This window comes from Octopus bimaculoides, chromosome 3 (assembly GCF_046866305.1).
Source record: "Octopus bimaculoides isolate indiv1 chromosome 3, ASM4686630v1, whole genome shotgun sequence".
NCBI classification, from domain to species: Eukaryota; Metazoa; Mollusca; class Cephalopoda; order Octopoda; family Octopodidae; genus Octopus; species Octopus bimaculoides.
This window is the reverse complement of record NC_142930.1, coordinates 100,552,319-100,576,779: the sequence shown is the minus strand read 5'-3', so window position 1 is coordinate 100,576,779 and position 24,461 is coordinate 100,552,319. Positions and strand designations below refer to the sequence as shown.

The following is a 24,461-nucleotide window of genomic DNA, read 5'->3' as shown; positions in this document are numbered from 1 at the left end:
TATATATATATATATATATATATATATATATATATATATTACACACACATAATATATTATATATATATATATATATATATATATATATATATATATATATATATATATATATGTGCACATGTGTGTTTGTATCCATATATATATACATATATATAAAATAAACACAAAACTTGTAAACATTGAAAAAAAATCAAAAAAGTAAAATATATGTAATAAAAGCAATAACAATTATTAGAATATCATCATTATTATTATTATCATCAGTATTATGATTTTTCCCTCAATGCTGACATTAACACTGCACCTCTTTTTTCATGGGCATTTATTTTCCAACTACATCAGCATCACTGTAATAAGAACACAGTAAATGGCCAACTACAGAAATGATGTCTTTTGTTAACAAGAGTGAGACACAAAAGATTTTTTCATTTCATATCCACTGGCTTGTGTATTTTCAAATGTGTTGGCAACAGTAGAGATGGTGGCAATTATTGGTCATCTCTGACTCACACAACCAATCATATTATGATATAGAAGTCTTTAGTGGATGGTAAGGAAGGTGGGATGGTGTGGGTTGATTGGGGTTGGGACAACAAGACACTGCATTGGAATGTTGTTCATGTTAACATTCACACTACCTTCACATTCGTTCAAGCAGTTCAAGTCTCATTCATTTCACTCAGTTTCCATTCATCTAACTCTCCAATTGTAGTAATGAAAATAATAATATTAATAATAATAATAATAATAATAATAATAATGATAATAGTTATAACAACAGTTCAGATATCAATCCTAAGACAGCTGCGATGTTGTGGGCATCTGCTCAATTCTTGTTTCTGTATTGGTCTTGAAGATATTCTCTGTCTCTTTAACTAAGAGGGTGGAAGAAAGAAAGGAAACAATTGTTAGGTAACAATATAAAAAAAGCCAAGACAAAAACATATAAATGATAAGTAAATGAAAGAAATAAGGTTGAAAGTGAGGTAGTCTCCTCAAGCAGTTACAGAAACAGTAGAGTGATGAACTAAATTACATATTTAAATTTTGGGCACTGTACATTCTGAATTCAAACCCAACTGAATCTATCCTCTGACACCAAACATTGCATTAACAAATCCCTTAACTCCTTAGGGGTCATTGGGGCGCTGCAGCCATGCAGCGTATTTAGAGTGTGAAAGTCTGGTGGAGCCCATCCCTCCTCAGGCTAAACTTATTTCTACAGTTGAATGAACTGGAGTAATGTGAAATGAAGTGTTTTGCTCAAGAATACAATGGATCACCTGGTCCAGGGATTGAAATCACAATCTTACGGTCGCGAATCCAACACCCTAACCATTAAGTGATGCGCCTCCACTAACACTGAATCACTCCTCTACAAATACGCAGTTTATTACCAATCTAAGAAATTACTACTTAGTGATAATGTAGTGTATTTAACAGAGTATCAAATAAGGTTCTAGTGAAGTGAGTCTCTAATCACATCTTGATCTCTAGTTGAGGTCAGTTCACTTCAATTATTATTACTGCTAATCTTCTTGAGCATCAGATATCTATTTGACCTGCCTTAGAAATTTGTGGCTTCATATCTGTGTAAGAAATCCTCATTTAGAAATCACTACAACTGGTGACCCCTAACAAAGCCTATATTAATGAGAGTTTGAAAGGTAGAAAACATACTATGCCACAGTAGATCATCTTCAACATGTGTTGGACCATTCTCCGCCGCAGTTCGTACTTTCTCTGGAAAATTAAGATATCTGTTCTGGATTTCACTTATTTCTGTCATTAAGACTTCATTCTGCAGAAAAATGAAATAAACCAATAAAGTGGAAATACAGAAATCTCAATACAAGATGCCAAAAGGTTTTATTTATTTATTTTTAATAGAAAACAATAGCCACTGAATTCAGTGAAATTATTCTTTTTTAATATTCAATAACAGTGCAGTGGATTGGTATTGGTTTCAGCACTTTATGTTCTGAGTTCAAATCTCACTCAGGTCCATTTTATCTTTATTCTTCTGAGGTCAATAAAATAAAGTACCAATCAAATACCAGCATTGATATTACTGACTGTTTCCTTTCCAAAATTTGAGGTCTCATGCCTATGTAAGAAATCAATATTGAGTAAAAGCTTGATGAGGAAATAAACAATAGACAGTTGGCTGCAACTCAATTATGCCTTGCATAAGTCAGTTGCATTTCTTTCTATATTCTGTTCAAATACATGCCTTTCATCTCATTGGAATTGATAAATGTAATGTAAAGTGGACTTGTGTCTAAGTAGGAAATCAATATTCTTCAGTAGTAGGAGAGAAAAAGAAATGACAAGCGGACAAAGTCATTACTAAACACATATGCATACACACACACATTGAAGCTATATGATGCAACCACTTAGATTACAGAAAAGAAAAAGTAAACCAAAAACATAACATCATACTGCCACTATCACCAGTCATAAATTTACACTGTCACCTCTCCCTTGTAATTTTATGATTCCCTTAACTTTGGGATTTGTTCTGGTGCTGTTCTTAGTGTATTGTAAATAAATAAAATGACAGATAGCATCTAGTTTTCTTTTCCAGCAGCACATAGAACAGTCTGAATTCAGTATTCCTTAATTATCAAGAGTACATGTATATAGAGCTAAGCTACATCTCAGTATGAGACCTACTCACATATAGATAAGCTAGATCATTGAGAGTCAGGGATTTTAATAAGACACGTGATGCAATATCACATATAAAAAATACTCCTTTGACTTGCAGTCTGATATTCTAAAAAAAACTTGGCCAGTTGTAAATCGGTCCAGCAAAAAAAAATAAAAGGTAATTCTACAATTGTTAGCCCTCAAAAGATTACAGATTATAAACTGGTGAAGAATTAAAGCTATTATTTCATGAATTATTTAATGATAAAAAAAAAAATCTATAATTATATTTATAGGATCTAGGAATGTTTTAAACCTTATAATAAATGTTGCACAAATCATTTTTGTCTCTTTATTTTTTCATCAAAATCTGAGAGATCTTACCTTCTTGTTTTGCAATAATTTGGACATCTGCCCTTTCTTGTAACGAGCTGGAAGTTGTGATAACCAGAAATTGCCAATAAGACGACTTTCTTCATTCAAGCAGACATTCAAATTATTAACCAGAAGTGATAATTCACGTAAAATACTGTACTCTGCATTCTGCAACAAAGTGGACAGTGAAAGACAAATAAATAACAGCTTTTATATTCATATAAATATGTTCAGATAAGTTTATCATTAATATGTAGTTAATGCTAAGCTAGAAATACAACATTGACATTTTGTTGGCATTTTCATTGATATTAGTATAAAATCTTTTGGAGCACTGCTATGTATCTAAAGGTAAGCTAACTTAGTTGAGCCCATCTTTCTTCATGATATACTGGGGAGGATGTTGAATACAGTATTGTAACCCAACAAAACACTTGCAGTTATTACACATAACTAGGTAGATTGGGCTGTTGAGAATCAGTTATGTTGGCTAAAGACACAGCAGGATCTGAGGAAACTGTGTCAGCAGATAGTAAATACAATCAGTTAGTGGTTTAGGGGAAGAGAAGTTTGATGTTTTATGCAGGATGCTGCATTGAAGAGATAACAAAGGGGTCTGTCCAAAACATCAAACTTTTCCTCAGGGCAAATTAAGTTATTGGTGAAATGTATCCATTTATTATATCAGTTTGATTAAAATTTTTGATAAAATATACTGATGACGTACTAACTCTTTAACAATCTATTTCTACTCATCTTTAATTATTAGTAAGGAAAAGGAAGAGAGAAACAAATTGAAGTACTAATTACCTTGTATAGCTGTGGTGGTAATGAAGGAATGGAAAAGAAATGGAAAGAAAACAAGGTTAATGTTGGTTTGTTTACATTTAAAAGAGAAATTCAAAGAAAATACATTTAAAAATACAGTAGTATCTCATATATGACATAATGAGATGAAAAATTAAGAAAGGTCAAGAGGAAAATTAACAGGACATATTCACCAGGAATGCAACAGAAACGAGTCCAAAGCCCTAGTCTTGGGTGATGTGATAGTACAAATAAAAGGATAATAGCTACGAACTACAAATGTCCATAGAGCTGGTGCTTGTCTCTGGCTTCTATTGTGTCAGACACAAGTCTCTTATAAGTAACACTTTCAGTAACATTAGGTACCAATTCCTATATAGGTAACCAAACTGAGACAATGCAAAATTAAATGTTCCATTCAGTCATAACACGATACCTAATGACTTGATAGTTTGAGACAATTTCCATCCCTTTCTTGAGACAAGGAACCTAGAAAAATTTTAAAACAATTTCTATCCCCTACACATTGACAATGGAGTCCCACAGTGAATTATGAAAGATCTGAGAAAATGTACATACCTCAGTAGTTGCATGAGATTTGTGAACCTTGATACGGTCATGCAATCGGGCTTGTAAGTTACGAACTACACATGACATCTCACCATTTTCTTTACGCAATAGCTCATAGTCATCCAGTTTACCAATAGCAAATAAGGAACGAAGATCTGAGCTAATACGCACTGGTGAATTTGCTATAGAAATAGAAATAAAAAATATAGTCAAAAAGAATTTCACTCACTGCAGAAAGCTGCTGCAGTAATAGTTATTATTGATTGATTAAATTTAAAAACAGTGGGTTCTAAAGCTTAAGCCCCCAACAAAATTGTTCGTTCCATCCAGAGAAGTTTGGTTGCAAAGTGAACTTTGATATTATGGAAAGGCAGAAACAGTAGGATGCCAGAAGGAATTGTGATATCATGTGATATCTAAATACATTCTTTTATGTTCTGGCTCCAAAACCTGATGAGGCTGTCTTTTCTGCCATTTTTTCTGAGTTAATAAAATTAAGTATTGAGGTGAATTTAATTAATTGCCCCCAACCTATAAATGTGTGCCTTTCTGCCAAAGTTGGAAATCTGTTTTACAGTAGGTAATAGTCGAATACTGGAGTTGATATAATCAACATTTCCTTTCACAAACTTTCTATCTTTGAAAACCAATATTATAGTAAACTGTCAGTGGAAGTGTATTTTTAGGACCACATTATGCAGTGCGTCCTACTTTTCTAAGTCAGTGGGGTGTGATTTGATGGAAATTTGGCAGCTATTTCTATGTAGCTGCACAACCACACAGGATCGCTCATCGACATGTTTGGAGACAATATAATTGATGGAGAGTCAGACAAAGTACTTTCCGACATTCCAATTTCCTGTTTGAAAACTCCACTTAAGCTAACTCTAAATCTTTTATCCAACCCTTTCTGAATCAATAAACACCAGCAATTAAACTAATCAGCTGAATTCTGTCCCCCAAAAGGCCTTGGAATCTACAACCCAGTTCAATTCCTGGTTGAAAGAGCCTCTTGCTTTCTGTTTTAGACTCGTAACCATAACTTGTAACTATTAAGAATGGAACCATATAAAAAGCACCCAGTCCTGGCAATGGGAAGGGCATCTAGCTATAAAAACCATGACAAAGCTTTTGCCAAGCTGTCCAACTAATGCCAGTATGGAATTGAGACATTAAATGATGATGATGATGATGCTGTGTTTGGAATTTTTCCATTTGTACATTATCTTCAAATTGATAAAGAAAAGATATGTTGTGATTTTTACGCTTTTCCAAGGCATAAATAAAATGAAATGAAGCAATAATAAAAATCAAGTTGAGGACTGAGACCAGCAGAGGTTTATATCACCTATACTTGTCAAATTAAACTACAATGTTGAAGTAATGTTTTACATTGAAGATGTTGCACAATGACATACCAGCATGTTACAATGATTCTGTATTACAATGTCACAGTAGTATTAAAGTGTGCAATGTAAAACTAATCCATCAAATAAATTCCACATTTTATAGGGAATGTGTATAGCCAGTTTAGTCTACTACAAAGTATTACTAATAATTGCTTTAGATCAAAATTGACATTGATGGGAACAACCAAACTGGGTTGCACACTTAGATCATTAGGAACCTATCTCTTAATTTAGATAATCAGAATGAAGTTTGTGACAGAGAAACAACACACTGTCTGTAGTGACATGACCTCTCAGTTACATGACGCAGGGGCATAATATATTTCTGATGTGAAATGTAATCCTACCCCAAATCTAGTGACACAACACACTGCTCACAAGAGGATATGACCTACTTACATGTCAGCCATATTGACCTACTTACATATCAGACAAGAATTGAAGTAAATTGTGGAGAATTGATGTAAAAAAAACAAACAAATTACCAGGACTGCCAGGTGGGTCAAATGACCAGTATGTGATATGATCCTTAGCTAAGGAGAGAGATGCTGGCCAAGTATAGGCCAAACTACTTTTATGCAACACATCTTCTGTCCACTTGACATCCTTGCTGTCATTGTTTGATGGGTCATTTTCTAACTCTGATAATAAAAAAGCAAAATACAGACATTACACACATAAATCTGAAGATTATTAAAAATCAATATAGTAAAAAAAAAAAATTACATTGGACAAAGAAAAATAGAGACTTTTACCATTATCAAATTTTCATTTTAGCAGAGACACTGTTACTCTTATATTGTCACACCTTCACTTTAACATAGGACCAAACAGCTATGTGGATATGAAGTTCACTTTGTAACCACATGGTTTTGAGTTCAATCACACTGTGTGGTACCTTGGTCAAGTATCTACCACTACAGCTCCAAACTGACCAATGTCTTCTGAGTAGAACTGATAGATGGAAACTGTATTGTGTGTTCATTTCTTCTTTTTGCATGTTATTTAATTATTGACCTTCTATAAAAACGAAGCTATATCCTTTAATTTGCTGATTTTCTTTACATGAAGTGAGAAGATACACTGTGGAACTGTTATTTTAACAAGTTATATCTATTTATCACCCAGAAAGACACATCTGCACCGTCGGATGCTCCTGAATCAGTTGTTAAGTATCCAACCCCTGTGAAGGAACGATGCTAGATGTGTTGAAACAATTGTAGTGATTAATAAACATTCTTGTATTTTCTATCTCCTGTCTCTCATTTACCACACACACACACACACACATTTGAGTGCATATATTTGTGTCTATGAATATTTACATTTTACGTATTTGCATGAAACTGAGTGAAAAGGAAACAGTAATGCTACGTTGACATTCCCTGTTCGCAAATTGTCCTATAGCTCTTCATTTTTGAAGACAAGTGGAATAAAACTAAGGGTTAACAATAAGAAGGGCAGCTGGTTGAAAAATAAAATCTCAATAATAGGTCTTCATTCAACCTATGTTAGCATGGAAAAAGAGATGTAAAATGAACTAACATACAAACAGAAACTTTCCCTTTCATATTGACACATGGCGTTAGGAAGGGCATCCAGCTGTAAAAACTCAACCAAATCAGATTGGAGCCTGGTGTAGCCATCTGGTTTCACTAGTCCTCAGTCAAACCATCCAACCCATGCTAGCATGGAAAGCGGATGTTAAACGACGATGATGATGATGATATTGACTTTTAATAAACACCTTTATTGTAACACAGTCATAACTTCATAGTAATACCATCATATTCTTTCAAACAAATCAATAATGTATGCTTAATTTTAAAAGTCTGTTGTTATATCAGATCCTTAAAATTATAAGGTATTTTAACCAACCATATTTTACATGTTTTATGTTCAAACTGGTCAGATCTGGCCTCTCACACCTACCCTAAAATGTAATTCTAAAAATATAGTCACATAATTGAAATTGCAAAGCTACAAGATAATGCATGACTAATTCAAAACAATGTGAATAAACAAGCATTACATTTGACAAAGCAATCTGAACTCTAAAGGGTTAAATTTTAGTGTCATTAAGTGGAAAGTTTTAGAAACTACAAGGTATTGAACAGAAGCAATGATTATCTATCCACTCAGTGGTATGTTCCAATTATTTTCAAAACTATACACATTGCAAATGGGTGGTTATTTTAACAGAATACTGAACAGAAAGCTTATAAGTCTCACCTTTCTGCAAGTTATCAGAACCATTTGATTGTCCATTGGGTAGACTAGAGTTTGTACTACCAGCCTCATCACAACTGTCCATTTGTAAGGGTTTTAAACTATTGGCAACGTCATCATTCATAGCATTAGTTAACTGGGAGCCAAACAGATTACGAGATAATGATTGGTTAGAGTGCTGGGCTACTGGAGGGGATGATGAAGAGTCAATAATATCAATTGTCTGCTTCAACAATTCAGAAGTATTGTTGCCATAGCTGGATGCCAACTCACTGTCTCCACTCCCATGGGCTGCAAAGAAAAGGATGCATATGTCAATGTCACATTTATAAAAGAATTTAGATTTAAGAATACATGTTTACTATTTCTACATGAATACACCTATTACAACATTGAGCATTTATCTGACAATTTTAGTTGAATAAGAGAATAGTAAAGTCTAGAAAATAACCACTCGACTGATAGGCATTAAATTACAAACTATTGCTACTGTAAAAGCATCTATTCCTCGAAGCTGGTTACTCTCATATCTTCTCCATTCAGGCATCCCTTGCTCGTTCATTTATCAAGCTCTCATCATCATTACATCCAACCTACACTAGCTACTATGCCAAGTCCTTTCACCCCGGAACATTAGCCTTCTGGAATGTTCTCCTCATTCATGTCTTTCCTACCAGTGTTGACCTGCAACAGCTTAAACTTTAGTGACAACAAGCCTTGAAGGGTCTGCTAAGATCAAGGACATGCCCATTCCTCCTGCCTCAGCAAGTTTTATCCACTAAAACAACTGCTAAGCCAACAAGGGAGTTTCTATGTTATTGCTTGACCTACAACAAGTGGCAGCTAAATCTCCCTCAAATCACATTCTACTGCATCAGAACTAACCAAGAGTTAAACAACAACAACACTCCATTAGATATATTTATATACTCTCTGAAACAATTCAAACAGATCTATATAAACCAGCAAATAAAATGCTAGCCTCAAAAGAAAATCAGTTACGTACGACAAGTGACAAATTTTTTTTTTTTTTTTTTTGACTTGACTGATTTGACACTCTCAACATTTGTAAACAACATTAGTGTAATATATGTACTTTGTAGACTGCACAGGGACTACAGAGTCAGTCTCTGTGAAAGCTGAACGCAGAGCAATGTAATGCTAAACTATTTTCAATAAAAAATTAGACCAATTTTCTGTCTCTTTTACAATATTAATCTATTTCATTTGGAGTATACAAATAAAGAGGCAATGATTATGCAGTTAAGGTGCTTGGCTATGGATCACAGGGTCATTGGTTTAAAAGTTACAATAGCCAATGTATTGTTTATTGCAACAATGTATCGAATCACTTATGTTCAAACTTTGCTTCTATCACATCAGTACAACTAAGTTTAGCAGTAGAAAGAGGCTTGTTGGACAGTCGGTGAAGGAAATGTCTACTTCAACAATTCAAATACAAACGTTCCAAATTACAATAACCATGCTACATGTGTCTGATGTGGAAAAGATACATGAAATACACAGAGGAAAATATGGCAAAAAGGTGAGAGAGTAGGGTGAAACGTGGAAAAAAATGATGCCTCACCTGAATCCACTTGCTGTTCATCATCTGATGGCTGTAATCTTCCTAGTTCTAACTGGGTTTGAACACCAGATGACAGATTACTTGTCTTCTTTGGCTCACTGATGGTGAAATTGCTCTTGTTACTCTTGCTCTCAAGCTGACAAGAGTTGACCATACTGAGATTCAGGGAAGTATTGGTGGTCGACAAGCAGGAGATATTGTTTGATACAAGCAATTCTTCCAGCTTTCGACGTAGGATATTGTTGGTGTTGATACAGCGTTCCATTGATTTACGGAGATTTCGTAACTCAGCAAGGAACTCGCGAATGTCAAACTTCTTGGATTTGCCTGGTGTTGGAAAGAGATAAATCCAATTCAATCAAACATAACACTTTCAATCAATGCAATTTATAATATTAACAATGTCAGTAACAGTATACTGTTTTTTTTTTTAAATTACTTTTTCAGATGACCTCAAAGACAAAGAGTTTTAGGGAAGGAAAAACTGAATGCATAATATACCTTTTGCAAGGGCATTAACCATGTACAGAAAATGAAATAGCTACAAAAAATTAAATCTAAACTAAGATTCAGCACTTTTGTATATGCTTATGTGTTTAAGCACACACATAGGATAAAGTATATTTCATACAAAACCCAAAAGTATTAGTAAAAATATTGTAGTTGGTTTGTGAAAATTCTCCACTTAATAAGAAATAAAATTTGATATTAAGAAAATAGATCATACCTTTAGTTTTCACTTCTAGTTGCTCATACATATCCAGTTCTAACTTGAGTGTAGAATTTAAATTTTTATTCTCAGACAGTTGTTCCCTAAGGTCTTGCAGTTCTAATTCCAATCTATAATTAAAGAATATTTAAAAGCTGTTAGTTATGAACATATAGACAATCTCTTCAAAAGTAATAACTGGAAATTTCAGAAATAGGTAAGACAGTAATGGAACAAAAATATTAGGCAAACTAATTTTTAAAATATTTTTAACTATGGGGCATATTTGACATGAATGATTTTGGTGTCAATTTTCAGTAAGAAGAAAGGTCAATATCAGTCAAAGAATTTTAAAAATTTATAATGAATCATTAAGTGATTAGTAACAATAAAAATGATTAAGTTTCTTTGTCTTTAAAAAAAAAAAAAATGATTGTTCATGGTCATAAATGACATAATTACATTGCAATAACCATTGCTAACTCTACTGTATACAACATCAGAGTAAGTTAATATTTACAAGTAAAATATCTTTCCTTAGTCTTTTGAACATGAACAGTACAGTGGTCAGACATGCTTTCAGGGGAAACTGAAAACATAGGTACTGTTTATATGAAGGTGATGTTTGTTTACAATTAGCACATGATGTCAAGAAAAAGACACACACATACATGCACAAACAAAACAAGCTTCTTTCAGTTTCTATCAACCAAATCCACCCACAAGGCTTTGGTTGTTTTGGGGCTATAGTAAAAGACACTTGGCTAAAGGGCTGCATAATGGAACTGAACTCAAAATGACATGGTTGTGAAGCAAATTTCTTAACCATACAGTCATACTCCCTAGAATTAATCCATGTAAAACGTCTATACAAGCTTACAAAATCCAAACCAACTAAGTGGTGATATTTCTTTTTAGTTTAATCATTTTAACATTTTTATATGGATATAAAAATAAGCCAATAATCATAAGCATTCCAATGAAAACAATTTTTTTAAGGCAATGTATCTAGGACTACATCATCCTGTATTTTCTTTTAAAATGCTATATGGTGTAATGTGAGAGAGATTTAGTTGCTATTTCTAGCAAATCAAGCAACCCTGTACAAACTTCCTCAGCTTATCTATCAATTTTTTGTAGATATTTAGTAATAAGTTTATTAAGACAAATAAAAAACAAAAAGGGATCAAAATATATGAACCCCCCCCCCCCCACTTTTTTTCTGTCATACAACCAGGAACACAGATCATGGAGCACATTTTGAGATTTTGAGCAACTGAAAGCATTTCTTAAGTCTCCTCTCTCATACACTTCTATTCATAAACTATTCAAACAAAGATAACGTGTAATAGAATCCACAGAAAATAACTTCAATGCTTAAAGTGTATCTCACGTTTGTATCTGCGATCGAGCCTCTTTTAATTGCTCTTTTAGTTGGTCAATCTGAGTATCCTTTTGTTGAAGAAGATTATTTTTTTCCTCCAACTGTGTTGTCTTGTCTTCTAAGTCCTGAGACAGCTGTTCAATTCGATTGTGCCTTTGGTCCAGTTCAGTCTGCTGATCACTGAGGACATCTTGTAAATAAGTTAGTTGGCGTTTTTGTTCCTCTAATTGGGCAATATCTTTAGCTACACTTGTTGGAGATCCTTGGAACAGAACAAATAAAAGTGAAAAATATTAAATTACACAATGGTTGTTACAAAAAATAAATAAATAAATTCAAGAGAGTAAGCCATATCTATATGTCATCATGACGTATTTTCAATAATATTTGTAAATTGTGTTACCTATATAGTTACAATAAATACAATAGCAAAAGCTTTAAAGCAAAAGACAGATTCCAAGTAGACCAAATTAATGTCAGTTTTGATAATCAGGTGAAGCCAAATCACTTCATTAACATCATTAAGGCAGACACATCACACAATCTCAAATCCCTCTTCATAGAATTTTGTAAGATTTTGTATAAATTAAACAATCTTATGATATAAAGAACAAAGTTAGGGAAAGAATAGTTTTTATAAGGCATATTATCAAGAGAAGAGTAAATTAATAGACAGACAATTCAATAAAGCAAAGAGAGATTGCTTGAGAATTATAAAATGTCACAAACTGCTCATTATTTCATTGTAAAATTTAATCAGAAAATACAATTTAAAAATTAAATGTTTTATTCTTTTTTCTTTCCATTTACTGTTTTAAATGTATTGGAGTGAATTTTGTAAATTGTTTCTACAATTGTTCTGATAACTGCTAGCAACTCATCTGTAAAGCAAGATGGGTAACTGACAAATTTCAAATCTTTTATCTCATTTACACAATATTTAACAACTTTTTTTTTTTATCTCTGATCACTTCCAGAGACCAATATTTTCAATATCTATAATTGATTTAAAAAAAAAATAAAACCTTCACCAGCTAATGAAGAGTTTCTACATATTCCTAGCATAATTAATATCACAACTAAATCTCCCATGTTCAACTATCTACTATCTTGAAACAGGGGACTAAATGTTTTAAGAATCTGTTCAATGGACACCAATAAACTATTTGACAATTACTCATACAACTTCAGAGGTACTAAATGCAAGTGGTCTCAAGTAAGAGGTGAATTCAGAACAGGGAAGTAGTGAATAAGGTAAAACTCAATAAAGACAGGATTATCCTGATTAAAAACACCAATTATTTATCTAATGACTGCAAAGCTTAGATTTGCCTTGTCATTGTGAGCGAAACTATTTAGATACCACAAGACTGTCCAGTCATAACCGGCTGGTGATAGATACTTGATGTTATAGCTCTGTTTGTCATAGCTGACCGAACCTGCTTTAATTCATATCTATCTAGTCTTAGCTGAATGGGATTAATTTTTGTGATTCCCAAGTGTGTTCAGGAGACTGTTAACTGTGGTTATCAAAAACTTGTAAATATCTCATTTAAATTGTACAAACTCTCTCTCCAGTAATACATATATCTAAAAAATAAAAATAAAATTAAAAGAATTGAAAGAAAATGTGCAACTAAAACAGCAAAAATGTATGTGGCATGAGAAAACAGTACCGGGGTAAAGCTATCAAAATTACTTGCTTCAAATCAAACATGCAATATAAATGAGAGTAGGGTTAAAAACCGTGAAATAAGCAAGGGAAATAACTGAATAGTGAATACAGTGTGTGCAATAATAAGTGTAGCTGGCGATCTTTCGTTTTGATTACATTTTACGTCATTTCTAATCCACGTGCGTTTGTTTGTTTCTGATCAAGATCGTCGCTTTTCGTAAAAGGGTTTTGGGGTTAGAGTTAAGGAATTCCGTCCCCAACCGTAACCCTAACCCCCTTTTACGGAAACATAAACAAATGCACGTGGATTAGAAATGACGTAAAATGTAATCAAAACGAAAGATAGCCAGTGTAGCTTAACAAGGAATTATTTTTGTATTATCTTAGCAGCAACATTGTAACATAAATACAACAGGGCGAGGAACAATATTTTCTGGATTTTATTTGGACTTAGTGAATCAGTGTATATATATATATATAAAAATTCAAAACAAAAACGGAATAAAATGGAATAAATCCAGAAAAGAAAGCAACAAACAAGTTTTAAAATGTGACCAATTTTAGAAATCTGGGTCTCATATTCCTTTGTTAAAATAAACATCCTGCCTGTTGTCCTAACTACCTAACTGTAGGTTATTCAAGAGAAGGCAATAGTGACAATAATTCCATCTCAACAGGAAAGTTTACATAAACTATATAGACATCCCTAGAATCTTAATGGGGAATATTGATTTAAAAAAAAACAAACAATTCCTGAATTATATAAGGTTGATCAACTATATAGAGGGAGCTTGTATATGGTTGAATGACCTGCAAGATATAAAATCTCCTTTAAACGACACTACTGTCTCTAAAAAAAAAAACTCCTTAAACAGGTGTCGGAATGGCTGTGTGGTAAGTAGCTTGCTTACAAACCACATGGTTCCGGGTTCAGTCCCACTGCATGGCACCTTGGGCAAGTGTTTTCTACTATAGCCTCGGGCCCACCAAAGCCTTGTGAGTGGATTTGGTAGATGGAAACTGAAAGAAGCCCGTCGTATATATATATATGTTTGTGTGTCTGTGTTTGTCCCACTACATCGCTTGACAACCGATGGTGGTGTGTTTACGTTCCCGTAACTTAGCGGTTCAGCAAAAGAGACCGATAGAATAAGTACTAGGGTTACAAAGAATAAGTCCTGGAGTCGATTTGCTCGACTAAAGGCAGTGCTCCAGCATGGCCACAGTCAAATGACTGAAGCAAGTAAAAGAGTAAAGAGTGAATAATGCAGCTCTCAATGCTTAAAATCAAGATGGGATGGTCTTAGCAGCAGCATCTTTGATTTTAGGCCTGCTCAATTCATGGCTGGCGTTGGTTAAACTGGCTATATCAGGCCCAAATATTTCTCCTGTTTTATGTTCAAACCAACCAGATCTGGCCTCTCACACCTACCCTGCAGCACTATTCTAAAAACAAAGAATCATACCATCAAATCTCAAAGCTACAAGATAATGTATTATTAACTCAAAACAGTGAAAATACACAAGTATTACATTTGACAGAGCAATCTGAATGCTAAAGAGTCTGTCTCTGTAACTATAACAGAACTAGTAATTATTAAATAGTTCTAAAATCTGACATTTACAGGGAAAGGAAATTAGATTGTATGCTGATCATGTCTTTTCTAAGAGCATTAGTGATGCAAGAAAAGTGGAATCACAGCCAGATTAAAAAATTCTTCACACTACATGTTTATCTCTCAGCATTAGATGAAATTTAAGGTAACAGTTTAATTAGAGACTTTTATTAAGTGTAACAAGATTTTATTTCACAAACACACACCAAGTGAAAATATAATTACGATGATGATGAAGTCTGAGTAAAGCAAGGAGGAAAATAAGCTTAAAAGTAATTTGGAAATTTGCCAAGCATTTAGAGAAATGTTGGGGAACAGCTAAACAAGATCAATAAATTACATAGTTTGTAGTATTTAGGAGGTGGTAAAAGGTAAGTCTTGACACAGTGTCAAATATTGATTGTCCTTACTCCATTAATACCTTTTGAGAGAAAGAATAAAGATTTCAATATCAGATCAACTCTATAGAGATTTGTGTCTACTCAAAGCTATTCTAAATAGTCCCATTGTTTTATACTTTGTGACAGTTATGAAGAGTGGCACAGAGTTAATTGGATGAGTGGAAGGAGAAGACAATGGCAGAATCACTTTGGTACCAAGGAAATAGTAAATGTTAAATATATTGAAAACACACATGAACAAAATGGAGTTTTTGTAAGTTTTGATTGATTAAGCCTTTAATGTTATTTATATCTAATCAAGGACACCAATTTCTTCAAAATACGAATATAGTACTTTATAAATGAAAATGATTACAAAACAAAATTGAAGTCTTTTAAGTTAGATTGAAATCTGCATTATAACATTTGTACTTTTTCTAAAGGAAGTGGGATAACTAGAACTGGTCGACAGAGATGCATGTCACCAGGAACTTTCTTTCCCAAACCCTTAATGGGTAGGTGAATCCCCATTAAAGGCTCTCTCTTTATGTGCCAAGTCATGGGTAAGTCAACCTGGAAGAACTATCCTTTCAGATTAGTGACTGCAACCATAAATAGCATAAATAACAGTATAGGGAGGAAGAGGTATGGCTCAACAAGGAATTGAACATACATTGCAGACTTAGTACAAGTGCATATCACAACTCCAAAGCTATTTGTATGTCTTCTTACTCTATATTAATAAACTATCCAATGAAAACTGAAATACTAAGAGTTGTTTTACTGCTAGAAATAGCAGTCAAATTTCACATCACACCTTACTGTCTAAAAAGAAAAGGACATTGGACAATATAGTCCAAGAAATAAGACACATAAAATAGTATGAAAAGAAGAATGGAACATCTTGATCATAGATCTGCTAGTCTGGCTCATCTGGGACTCAACAACACTATAATAGCTATATTAACCTGTTTATGATAGTGCTCTGGCAACAACACTTAAGCTGTTCTCTTTAAATACTATCAGTGAAAGGCATATAAAACAACTTTACAATTTGTTGGAGTGAAATATAAACAAGTATTTGACTTTCAGATTTCAGAGATGAAATACTATAAAATCAGCACAGGAATGTTATGCAAATCAAAATAGATAAAAGCAATGAAAATGTCAGGAAGAGAGGGATAATTAAATGCAACGATGAAAACAGGCTAGACATATTTTTCAACATGTTAAAAAAAAAAAGTTTAAAATACAAACATCCTCGAAAATACAATTCTAAATTAGTACTCTAAATGGTTCTTAACAAACAAGCACAAAATTCAACTGAAACCTAAAATATGGCTTTATAAAAGAGAGCAGAGGGATTTGGAAATCATTATTACAAACTAAGTAGAAGTAAAATGATTGAGTGGACAAAGTATTGGGTTAATAGCTATAAAAAAAAAATAGTTTGTGAGTTCAAATCCTCTGTAATTGTTTCATATAGTCATTGTTCACATAACTCTACATGTCTCAGTCGACCTAGCTGCAACAAACATGACACACACTTCTAGGAAAATCTACATGTGACATACTAACATCCTATCCACATAGTGCTACAGAAACTGAAGTGAAGTATCTCTTTTATGAAATGGATCTTTATAGTTATTTGGAAAAGATTAACCTTTGACTATAAAGTATAGCATGCGGGTGAATTAACCCTATTTCTGACAAGTTTCACATTAAAACACTGTTTTAACTGTTTCAAGTCAGAAATGGAGTTGTTGAGAAAGGTTTAATGGGGAGAGAGAAGAACGAAAAACAGTTAAGAAAGGAAGCTAAATACATCCACACGAACACACACACGCACACACACACTTACACAGCACACAAAAATACTAACCACATGAAAATTGTTTACACTGTCATAACGTCTGGAATACAGAATCCCAAACATGAGGGGCTACAAAACACAAAAACAGTTTAATGTTTCTTCTAGTATTCTGGAGCAACAGTTTGATCTGAGATGATTGTACAGTTAAATTATTCAAAGAATTCACAAACAACAGAAAAGATGAGAGTCTTGCAATAGTATACATATTTTAAAAAACTAATTCTTCTTCCTTGAAATTGTTGTTGGTGCAATCACCATCATCTTGCAACAACAATTTACACTTTTAAAAGATTTCTATTACTGCCACCACATCATCATCTCATTTCCTCACTACTATATCATCATTATCATAATAAACTTTTCACCACTACTGCTTCTATCACCTCTTCATCCTCCTCCCCCTCACTGCTGTTGCTGCTATCATCCTCTGAAAACTTTGTTGATTATATAAGTTTCAATCTCACCACTTAGGACAAACTTGTACAGTTAATGTATGACGATGTAGGTTAGATTAGGTAAGAGATCTGTAAGCCCAGTTAACAACTGTTGGTATATGAATTTGCTGATGTTCAAACCTAATCAATCTTTTTGCACAATTTGTCCCCAACTTCATTGCTGATCATTCAACATTAAGTGGGAAGTTGTGACATTCAAGCCTATTTCAAAATCATTGGTAGCGAAAACAGTAATGAAAACAGCTTCAACCAAACATTAAAACTAAACAAGAGATTGTTTCTCTTAGACAATTTAACTAATCATAATCTATTATTGATATATATATATATATATATCTTTCTGGAAGCAATAATATATATATATATATATATATATATATATATATATATATATATATATATATATATATATACATATATATATTATTGCTTCTAGAAAGATGAAAGGTACTGTACTGTTCTACAAATTCATCTGCTTCTTTTACGTAATATAACTATGAATTTTAAAACATTAAAGACATTCAACAATTTGGGATGTAGTTGCTTCCAACCACAGTCCAACATCTGGCTCACAGGCATAGCCTTCTCTTGCTCTCTTTGCCTTTTCTACAGCAGCTATATATACTATGTAGACCTCTGCTCATTAGAGCTGGCTGGTTTTGTGCCATCTCCACACAGGCACTCCCCACTAATTTACTTGTCTCCCTTGTTGTCATCTATGATGTGTCCATCCCACTCTAACTACCTCCAGTATTTTCTCCTCAGAACATTGAACTCTCCTAAAGTTCCCTCCTTGCCCATGTGTAACCCTCAACCATTGGTTTGTTCAAAAGAACATGAACTGTGCCATTTTCACCAATCTTGGTGGGCGTACAAAGGTCATGGACATACTTCCTTTTTGCAGACCAATGAAATAACAAAACATTGATTTCTAAGTATTTAATTTGAAGTGGAAAGCATAATTGACTGAATCAACTTAAAGCATTTATTATTTTAGCAATCTAGTAGGAATGAATGGAAGGTGAAGTCTGCTCCCAACTCCATGCAAGAGTAGAATTGAGAAACAAGAAAGTGAGTAAGATTCTGCAAAACATTCTGGTTTAGCTCTTTATATTGTCTGATCCAAGCTAAAAATATATTAGGCATTGTAGTTTTTCAAGCTACTGGCAAACAAAACTATTTCCAAAAGTAAGGAAAAAAATGAAGCTTCTGTCCAGACAAACCAATGAATGGATTACTGAAGCACAAAAGAAAGATGGAAGAGATTAGCTAGTAGGTTACTATATTGTTACCAATAATTGTTTAAAATGATTTACCACCATCACCACCACCACCACCACCTCCATGGAGTGAAAGATCAAGAATGGGGTTCACAACTCATGGAAAAAAACAAAAACAAAAACAACTTAAACACTTGAAATGGACAAACTGGAACAAGCTGTAAATTTGAAGGCATAAACTGTCATCATACGAAGCAGGAAAATGTTTGAACCAATTGAAGCATTACATCACAATATTACCATCACTACCATATCTTAAATATGCTACCACATCACTTTACTGGTGTCACTACATCAATCTACATTATACTTCTTTACTTCTACTGGATTTGTAGTCACATGCCATCACATTTCTTTACACAACAATATTATCTCAACATTATTATATCCTATAAGACACTTTACAAAAACACATTAAAATCATAATATATGTATGTATATGTATATATTATAACTGAAAGGCTTATTTCCAGTGCTCAGAGTTGCTTGTTTCTGTTATAATGTATTAAAGAATACTCTGAGTCCTGTAATTTATCGCTTTTGGTGAATCAACAGATTTTACACATACAGATACACACAAACATAACAAAACAAATCAGCAAAGTAGAATGAATGACTAATGAAAACTTGCTTAAGAAATAAGACACTCAAGTTCCCCAACAAAATTAGCTAAATTAACCACCACTACCAATGTCACTTACCAACCCATAACCTTTTGAGCATGTAACATGCTGAACAGTGAAAGGCTAGCAGTGCACAGTGAATATTAACTCAAAAAAATGGAGACAAACTAGACTAGAAACATCAATTTTGCTGTCTGAGATTTATGGATTAGGTCACTGCTATATCTCTCTCAAGTACAGCAAGAATTGTTTGATAAAACCACTACTATCACTGCATTTGAATAGACAAAAACCCATTTCTGTAAGGGTGTCATTTATTAAATGGATCTACTAGTGAATTATCTTACCAATTCTGGAATGACAAAAAGAATGGATTCCAGAAAATTCTGAACTGCTTAGTGCACTAGGTAGGATAGCATAAAGCATCTAAAATGGTTCACTGTCACTCATCACTGCAACAATAACAACAAAATCAAAATAATTTACTCAAAAGTAAACTTGTGAATTTTTATCTTACTTTATGTCAGTGACCCAATTCAAAGATATTCAACAAAAGCTGAAAGATAGAACCAGAAAGTGGTTCTAGAACTGTAATTATAGATAACTACAATGTTTTTTTGCATCAAATAATGAATAAGGCGATGCAAGTATTAAATGTGAAACTTTATATGAAGAGTTTAAGATAAAGACTGTGAAGACCATTATAGCCAATAATGAAGGCAGTTTCCTGAACCTTATTCACCTACTTCAAACCCGAGCAAACCCTCAATTACTCCAATGAGTTATCTAAGTTGGCCATTAGTTTTCAATTAATGACTGAGATGTAGTTATCTAGGTACTTAAAATTCTGATTCCTATCAGAATAAAAAGACTGTTTTGTGCACCTAATTTTGACAAAATATAGCAAAGTCCCTGCAATGTTAAACAACTGTGAAATCAATGGTGTTATATTGAGTCTTTTACATAGAGTGCGAATAGGTTTTCAAAGAATGACCTCATTTGACAATTTACTAATATCATGATCAAATATATAAGCAATTAATGATTAAAGAGGTAATTTTCATTAAATGTTTGAAACCAGAACTTTCAAATTATCATAAGCCACATGACTTTCATTGATTTGAACTTGGTGTTTATAACTCAGTCTATATTCATAGACTTTCTCTCCATCTTTGCAATGGTTGACTAATAAATGTTATTGTAAGATATTGTATTTATATTAGAATCTTTATGGCTGACCCTAAATATACCCCCTGATAGTTGTTTAACATTACTTCAAGGAAATTACCATATTTTATTTATATATATAAATCATGATTCTTCAACAGCTGCAAAATATAAGAAGCCAGTGTTTAATAAACAAATGTTATATACTTAGAATGTTGAGTAATAACTGAGGTGTACATACCTTTTATTCTGTCGTGGTTAAGTAAACTAACCAATTTTTCTTGCAGTCGTTCATTCCGATCAACAGTTCCTTCAAGTTTGATTCTCTGGGCTCGCAGCTCCATGAGATACTTGTGGAAAGATTCCAACTGGCTGACATTGAGGCTTTGGTTTGAAGACATGTTCAAGGAGTTTGCTGTAGATGTTTCCAAAAAGTTGTAAACACTTATTTCATGCTGTAAGGTGTTACTTAAATCCTGTGACACCATCAAATGAGAACGGATAACATCTTTGGAAGAGATTGCATTGGAAGGAGATGAAGGAAGACTTTTTGTGTAAAAAGGACTTTCGTTGCTAACAGACAACCGACTCTGGGGATATTTTGGAAGACTGCCATTATATGACTGATTGGCCTCCAAATGATTAGTCTTTGATGGAGAATTATTAGTCTGTTTGGAGAAGTGCTGACTATCCAAGCTTTCAACTTGGCCTGGCTCAGAACTTTTGGAGTGGTAATGGGAGGAGAGATAAGAATCAGTCTTATCTTGAGACCATTTCAATTGACCAGAGTTCCGGTAAAATTCATTTAGAGAGCCAGGGTTATCAGCTCCTACTATTCCTGAAAGACTGTGTTTATTTGGAATGCAAGCATCTACTGTTGAGTGTTCATTCTGATATTGCTCTAAACCATTACTGTACATATCAGTCAAAGGTTTAGAACTGACACAGTTCTGCTCTGGCAGCTGCATCTTGGTATTATCAGTAGAGTTCATAGACATAAGTTTAGATACAGGTTTATCCAAATCGGGGTTGTCATGACCAAGCAGTGTTCCATCTGTTGCCATGGTTGCAGCCTCTGTTAGTATGCGCATGGACTTCAAGGCATTTTCACTCAAAGTATCCAACGTATTTTGGTCCATACTTAATGTACTGCAAATTGAAAATAGAAATTGATAAAAGTCAGGAAATAATAGAAAGGAGTCATCGGAATATTCAATCAGAAATTAAATCAAATTTCAAATTATGAAATATTTTAACCATCACTGTGCTGGTTTATAAATCAAATTATATAAACAATTATCTATGCAGAAACTGTCATATTTTAATATCATTGTTGAAAAATACAAGTCATACTAGTGGGTAAAAGTTTAAATTGCATTCTGTAAGTAAACTACATCACCTGCAACAGTATTACATTATGTAGATATTGTAACCAAGTAATTTGCAGTAAACTAACTAAATATGACAAAATTCTTTATGAAATAAAGTCATTTTACAATAAAACTGAGATTAGTAAGTATTATGAACAGAAGTAATCCCAGAAAAGAGATAGTACATGCTAGTGAATGAATATAGAAAAGTGAGACAATTAGGATACCATATTACAAGATTTTTCTCAATATCCACAATTTCCTTTCCCTATTATGTACTTCTCTAAACTTTAGGCTAATTTCAGTGTGATTATCATTGGATCAAACTTAGTAAGCATACTAATTTCACCCATTCTTTTCCACCATTGTATGTTCTTTCTCTTCAGTGTGGAAAATAAGAATTTATTTTGGTCAAGATATGAAAGAAATCACGACAGATTGTGAACAGCTGTCAACACAATAGATAACCCATACAATTAGGCAAAATAATAGATTACAGCTTAAGAAACCAAGGACTATTATATCATCACGATTAAACATCCACTTCTCAATGCTTGCATGGGTTGGATGGAATTTACTGAGGCAGATTTTCTATGTCTGGATGCCCCTCCTGCTACCAACCCACTCTGTTTTCAAGACCTTGTTTCCCCATGGCCAGACATGTTCTCACAGAATATTGGAAATATATGGCACTGCTTGTATGTCAGTGACAATCATTTTACAACTATCACACAATGTCAAAACAAAGAGAAACACACATACACATATATGCATGACAGGTTTCTTTCAATTTTCGCCTACCTAATCTATTCATAGAGCTTTGGTTGGCCTGAGGCTATAGTACAAGACACTTGCCTAAGGTGCCAGCAGAGGGACTGAACCCAGAAACATGTAGTTAGGAAGCAAACTTCTTAAGACACAGCTATGCCTGTGCCTAAATAAATCTAAATAAATTTTACCAACTTAGTTTAGCAACATGTGTCACTGCAAAAACATACATGCACACGCGCACAAGTTTTAGAAACTCACAATTATGATTATGTGAGAAGTTGAAATTCTTAAACTAAGCCTCAATCTAATACTATCCTCAGAAATATAAACTTAATGCTAACTCTTCTTATAAAACAGCTAAAATGACTATATTAACTCCAACGACACATAACAATAATTTCTGTTCCGCTAACATGTGCATTTCATATGCAGTATATTGCTATATTTTACAAACGCACCTCTGGAAAAGAAAAGATCATGACATGATACACAAATTTTATGAAAAGATTTGAAATGAGCACTTATGCAAGAAAATCTTTTGAAATAAAATGCAGTGTAATGAATAATATAAAGTACTACATACAGAGTATAACTAGCTATAACTCTCTACATCCCCTATTAGCACTTAATTTGTCTTTAGAATTAGATGTGTTTGTTCTAGTTTCATGAAAGTTGTCAACATTTCAATTGGCTATCTGGTATGACACTTCTTCAACAATAATTATCCAGTGCAATTCCTCATTATTCAGGCAACATGATGGGAGGGAAACAAAAGCAGAGAGAAATGGAATGGTGGTGGTAGGGATCAAGTAAAGACAAATCTAATGTTTTCCTTATTTACATGAGTGTCATGATAGAAGAAGCAAGCAGGGACTTAGCAGGTACAAAATGGATGATAGGCCAATCATCATCAACATCTTTGTTTAACATCCACCTTCCATGCTGGCATAGGTGGAACAATTTGACAGGAGCTGGTCAGGCAGAATATATATTATATGTGCCAGTTCCCATTGCTACCCCAATTTTAACAATGCTAGCACAGATGATCAGATTTTCTCCAGTGTCATTATCATCATCGTTTAACGTCCGCTTTCCATGCTAGCATGGGTTGGACGATTTGACTGAGGACTGGTGAAACCGGATGGCAACACCAGGCTCCAATCTGATTTGGCAGAGTTTCTACAGCTGGATGCCCTTCCTAACGCCAACCACTCAGAGAGTGTAGTGGGTGCTTTTACGTGTCACCCGCACGAAGGCCAGTCAGGCGGTACTGGCAATGGCCACGCTCAAAATGGTGTATTTTACGTGCCACCTGCACAGGAGCCAGTCCAGCGGCACTAGCAACGATCTCGCTCAAAAATCCTTACACATGTCATGGGCACAAGTGCCAGAAAGGCGACGCTGGGCACAGGTGCTATCCCGATTTCGCTTTCGCTTGCCCCAATAAGTCTTCGCAAGCTGATGCCCATCTTAATTTCCCTCCATATCACCATCCGACCCGGTCCAGTCAACCATCAAGAGATAT

The 24,461-nt window shown here is 33.8% G+C and overlaps 1 protein-coding gene across 1 annotated transcript in view; it reads right to left on the bottom strand.

Annotated features, from left to right (window-relative positions):
- Positions 1 to 648: 648 nt before the first annotated feature.
- LOC106872086 (uncharacterized) overlaps positions 649 to 24,461 on the bottom strand; it is a 146,137-nt gene continuing 122,324 nt past the window's right edge. Inside the window, exons 34-44 of the mRNA XM_089349422.1 lie at positions 21,037 to 21,944; positions 11,736 to 11,988; positions 10,361 to 10,473; positions 9,634 to 9,960; positions 8,049 to 8,336; positions 6,302 to 6,457; positions 4,417 to 4,589; positions 3,841 to 3,849; positions 3,040 to 3,198; positions 1,681 to 1,801; positions 649 to 875 (exon numbers count right to left, since the gene is read on the bottom strand). Coding sequence (XP_089205548.1) covers positions 796 to 875; positions 1,681 to 1,801; positions 3,040 to 3,198; positions 3,841 to 3,849; positions 4,417 to 4,589; positions 6,302 to 6,457; positions 8,049 to 8,336; positions 9,634 to 9,960; positions 10,361 to 10,473; positions 11,736 to 11,988; positions 21,037 to 21,944 — 2,587 coding nt within the window. The 3' untranslated portion in view covers positions 649 to 795. The remainder of the gene's footprint in view (positions 876 to 1,680; positions 1,802 to 3,039; positions 3,199 to 3,840; positions 3,850 to 4,416; positions 4,590 to 6,301; positions 6,458 to 8,048; positions 8,337 to 9,633; positions 9,961 to 10,360; positions 10,474 to 11,735; positions 11,989 to 21,036; positions 21,945 to 24,461) is intronic.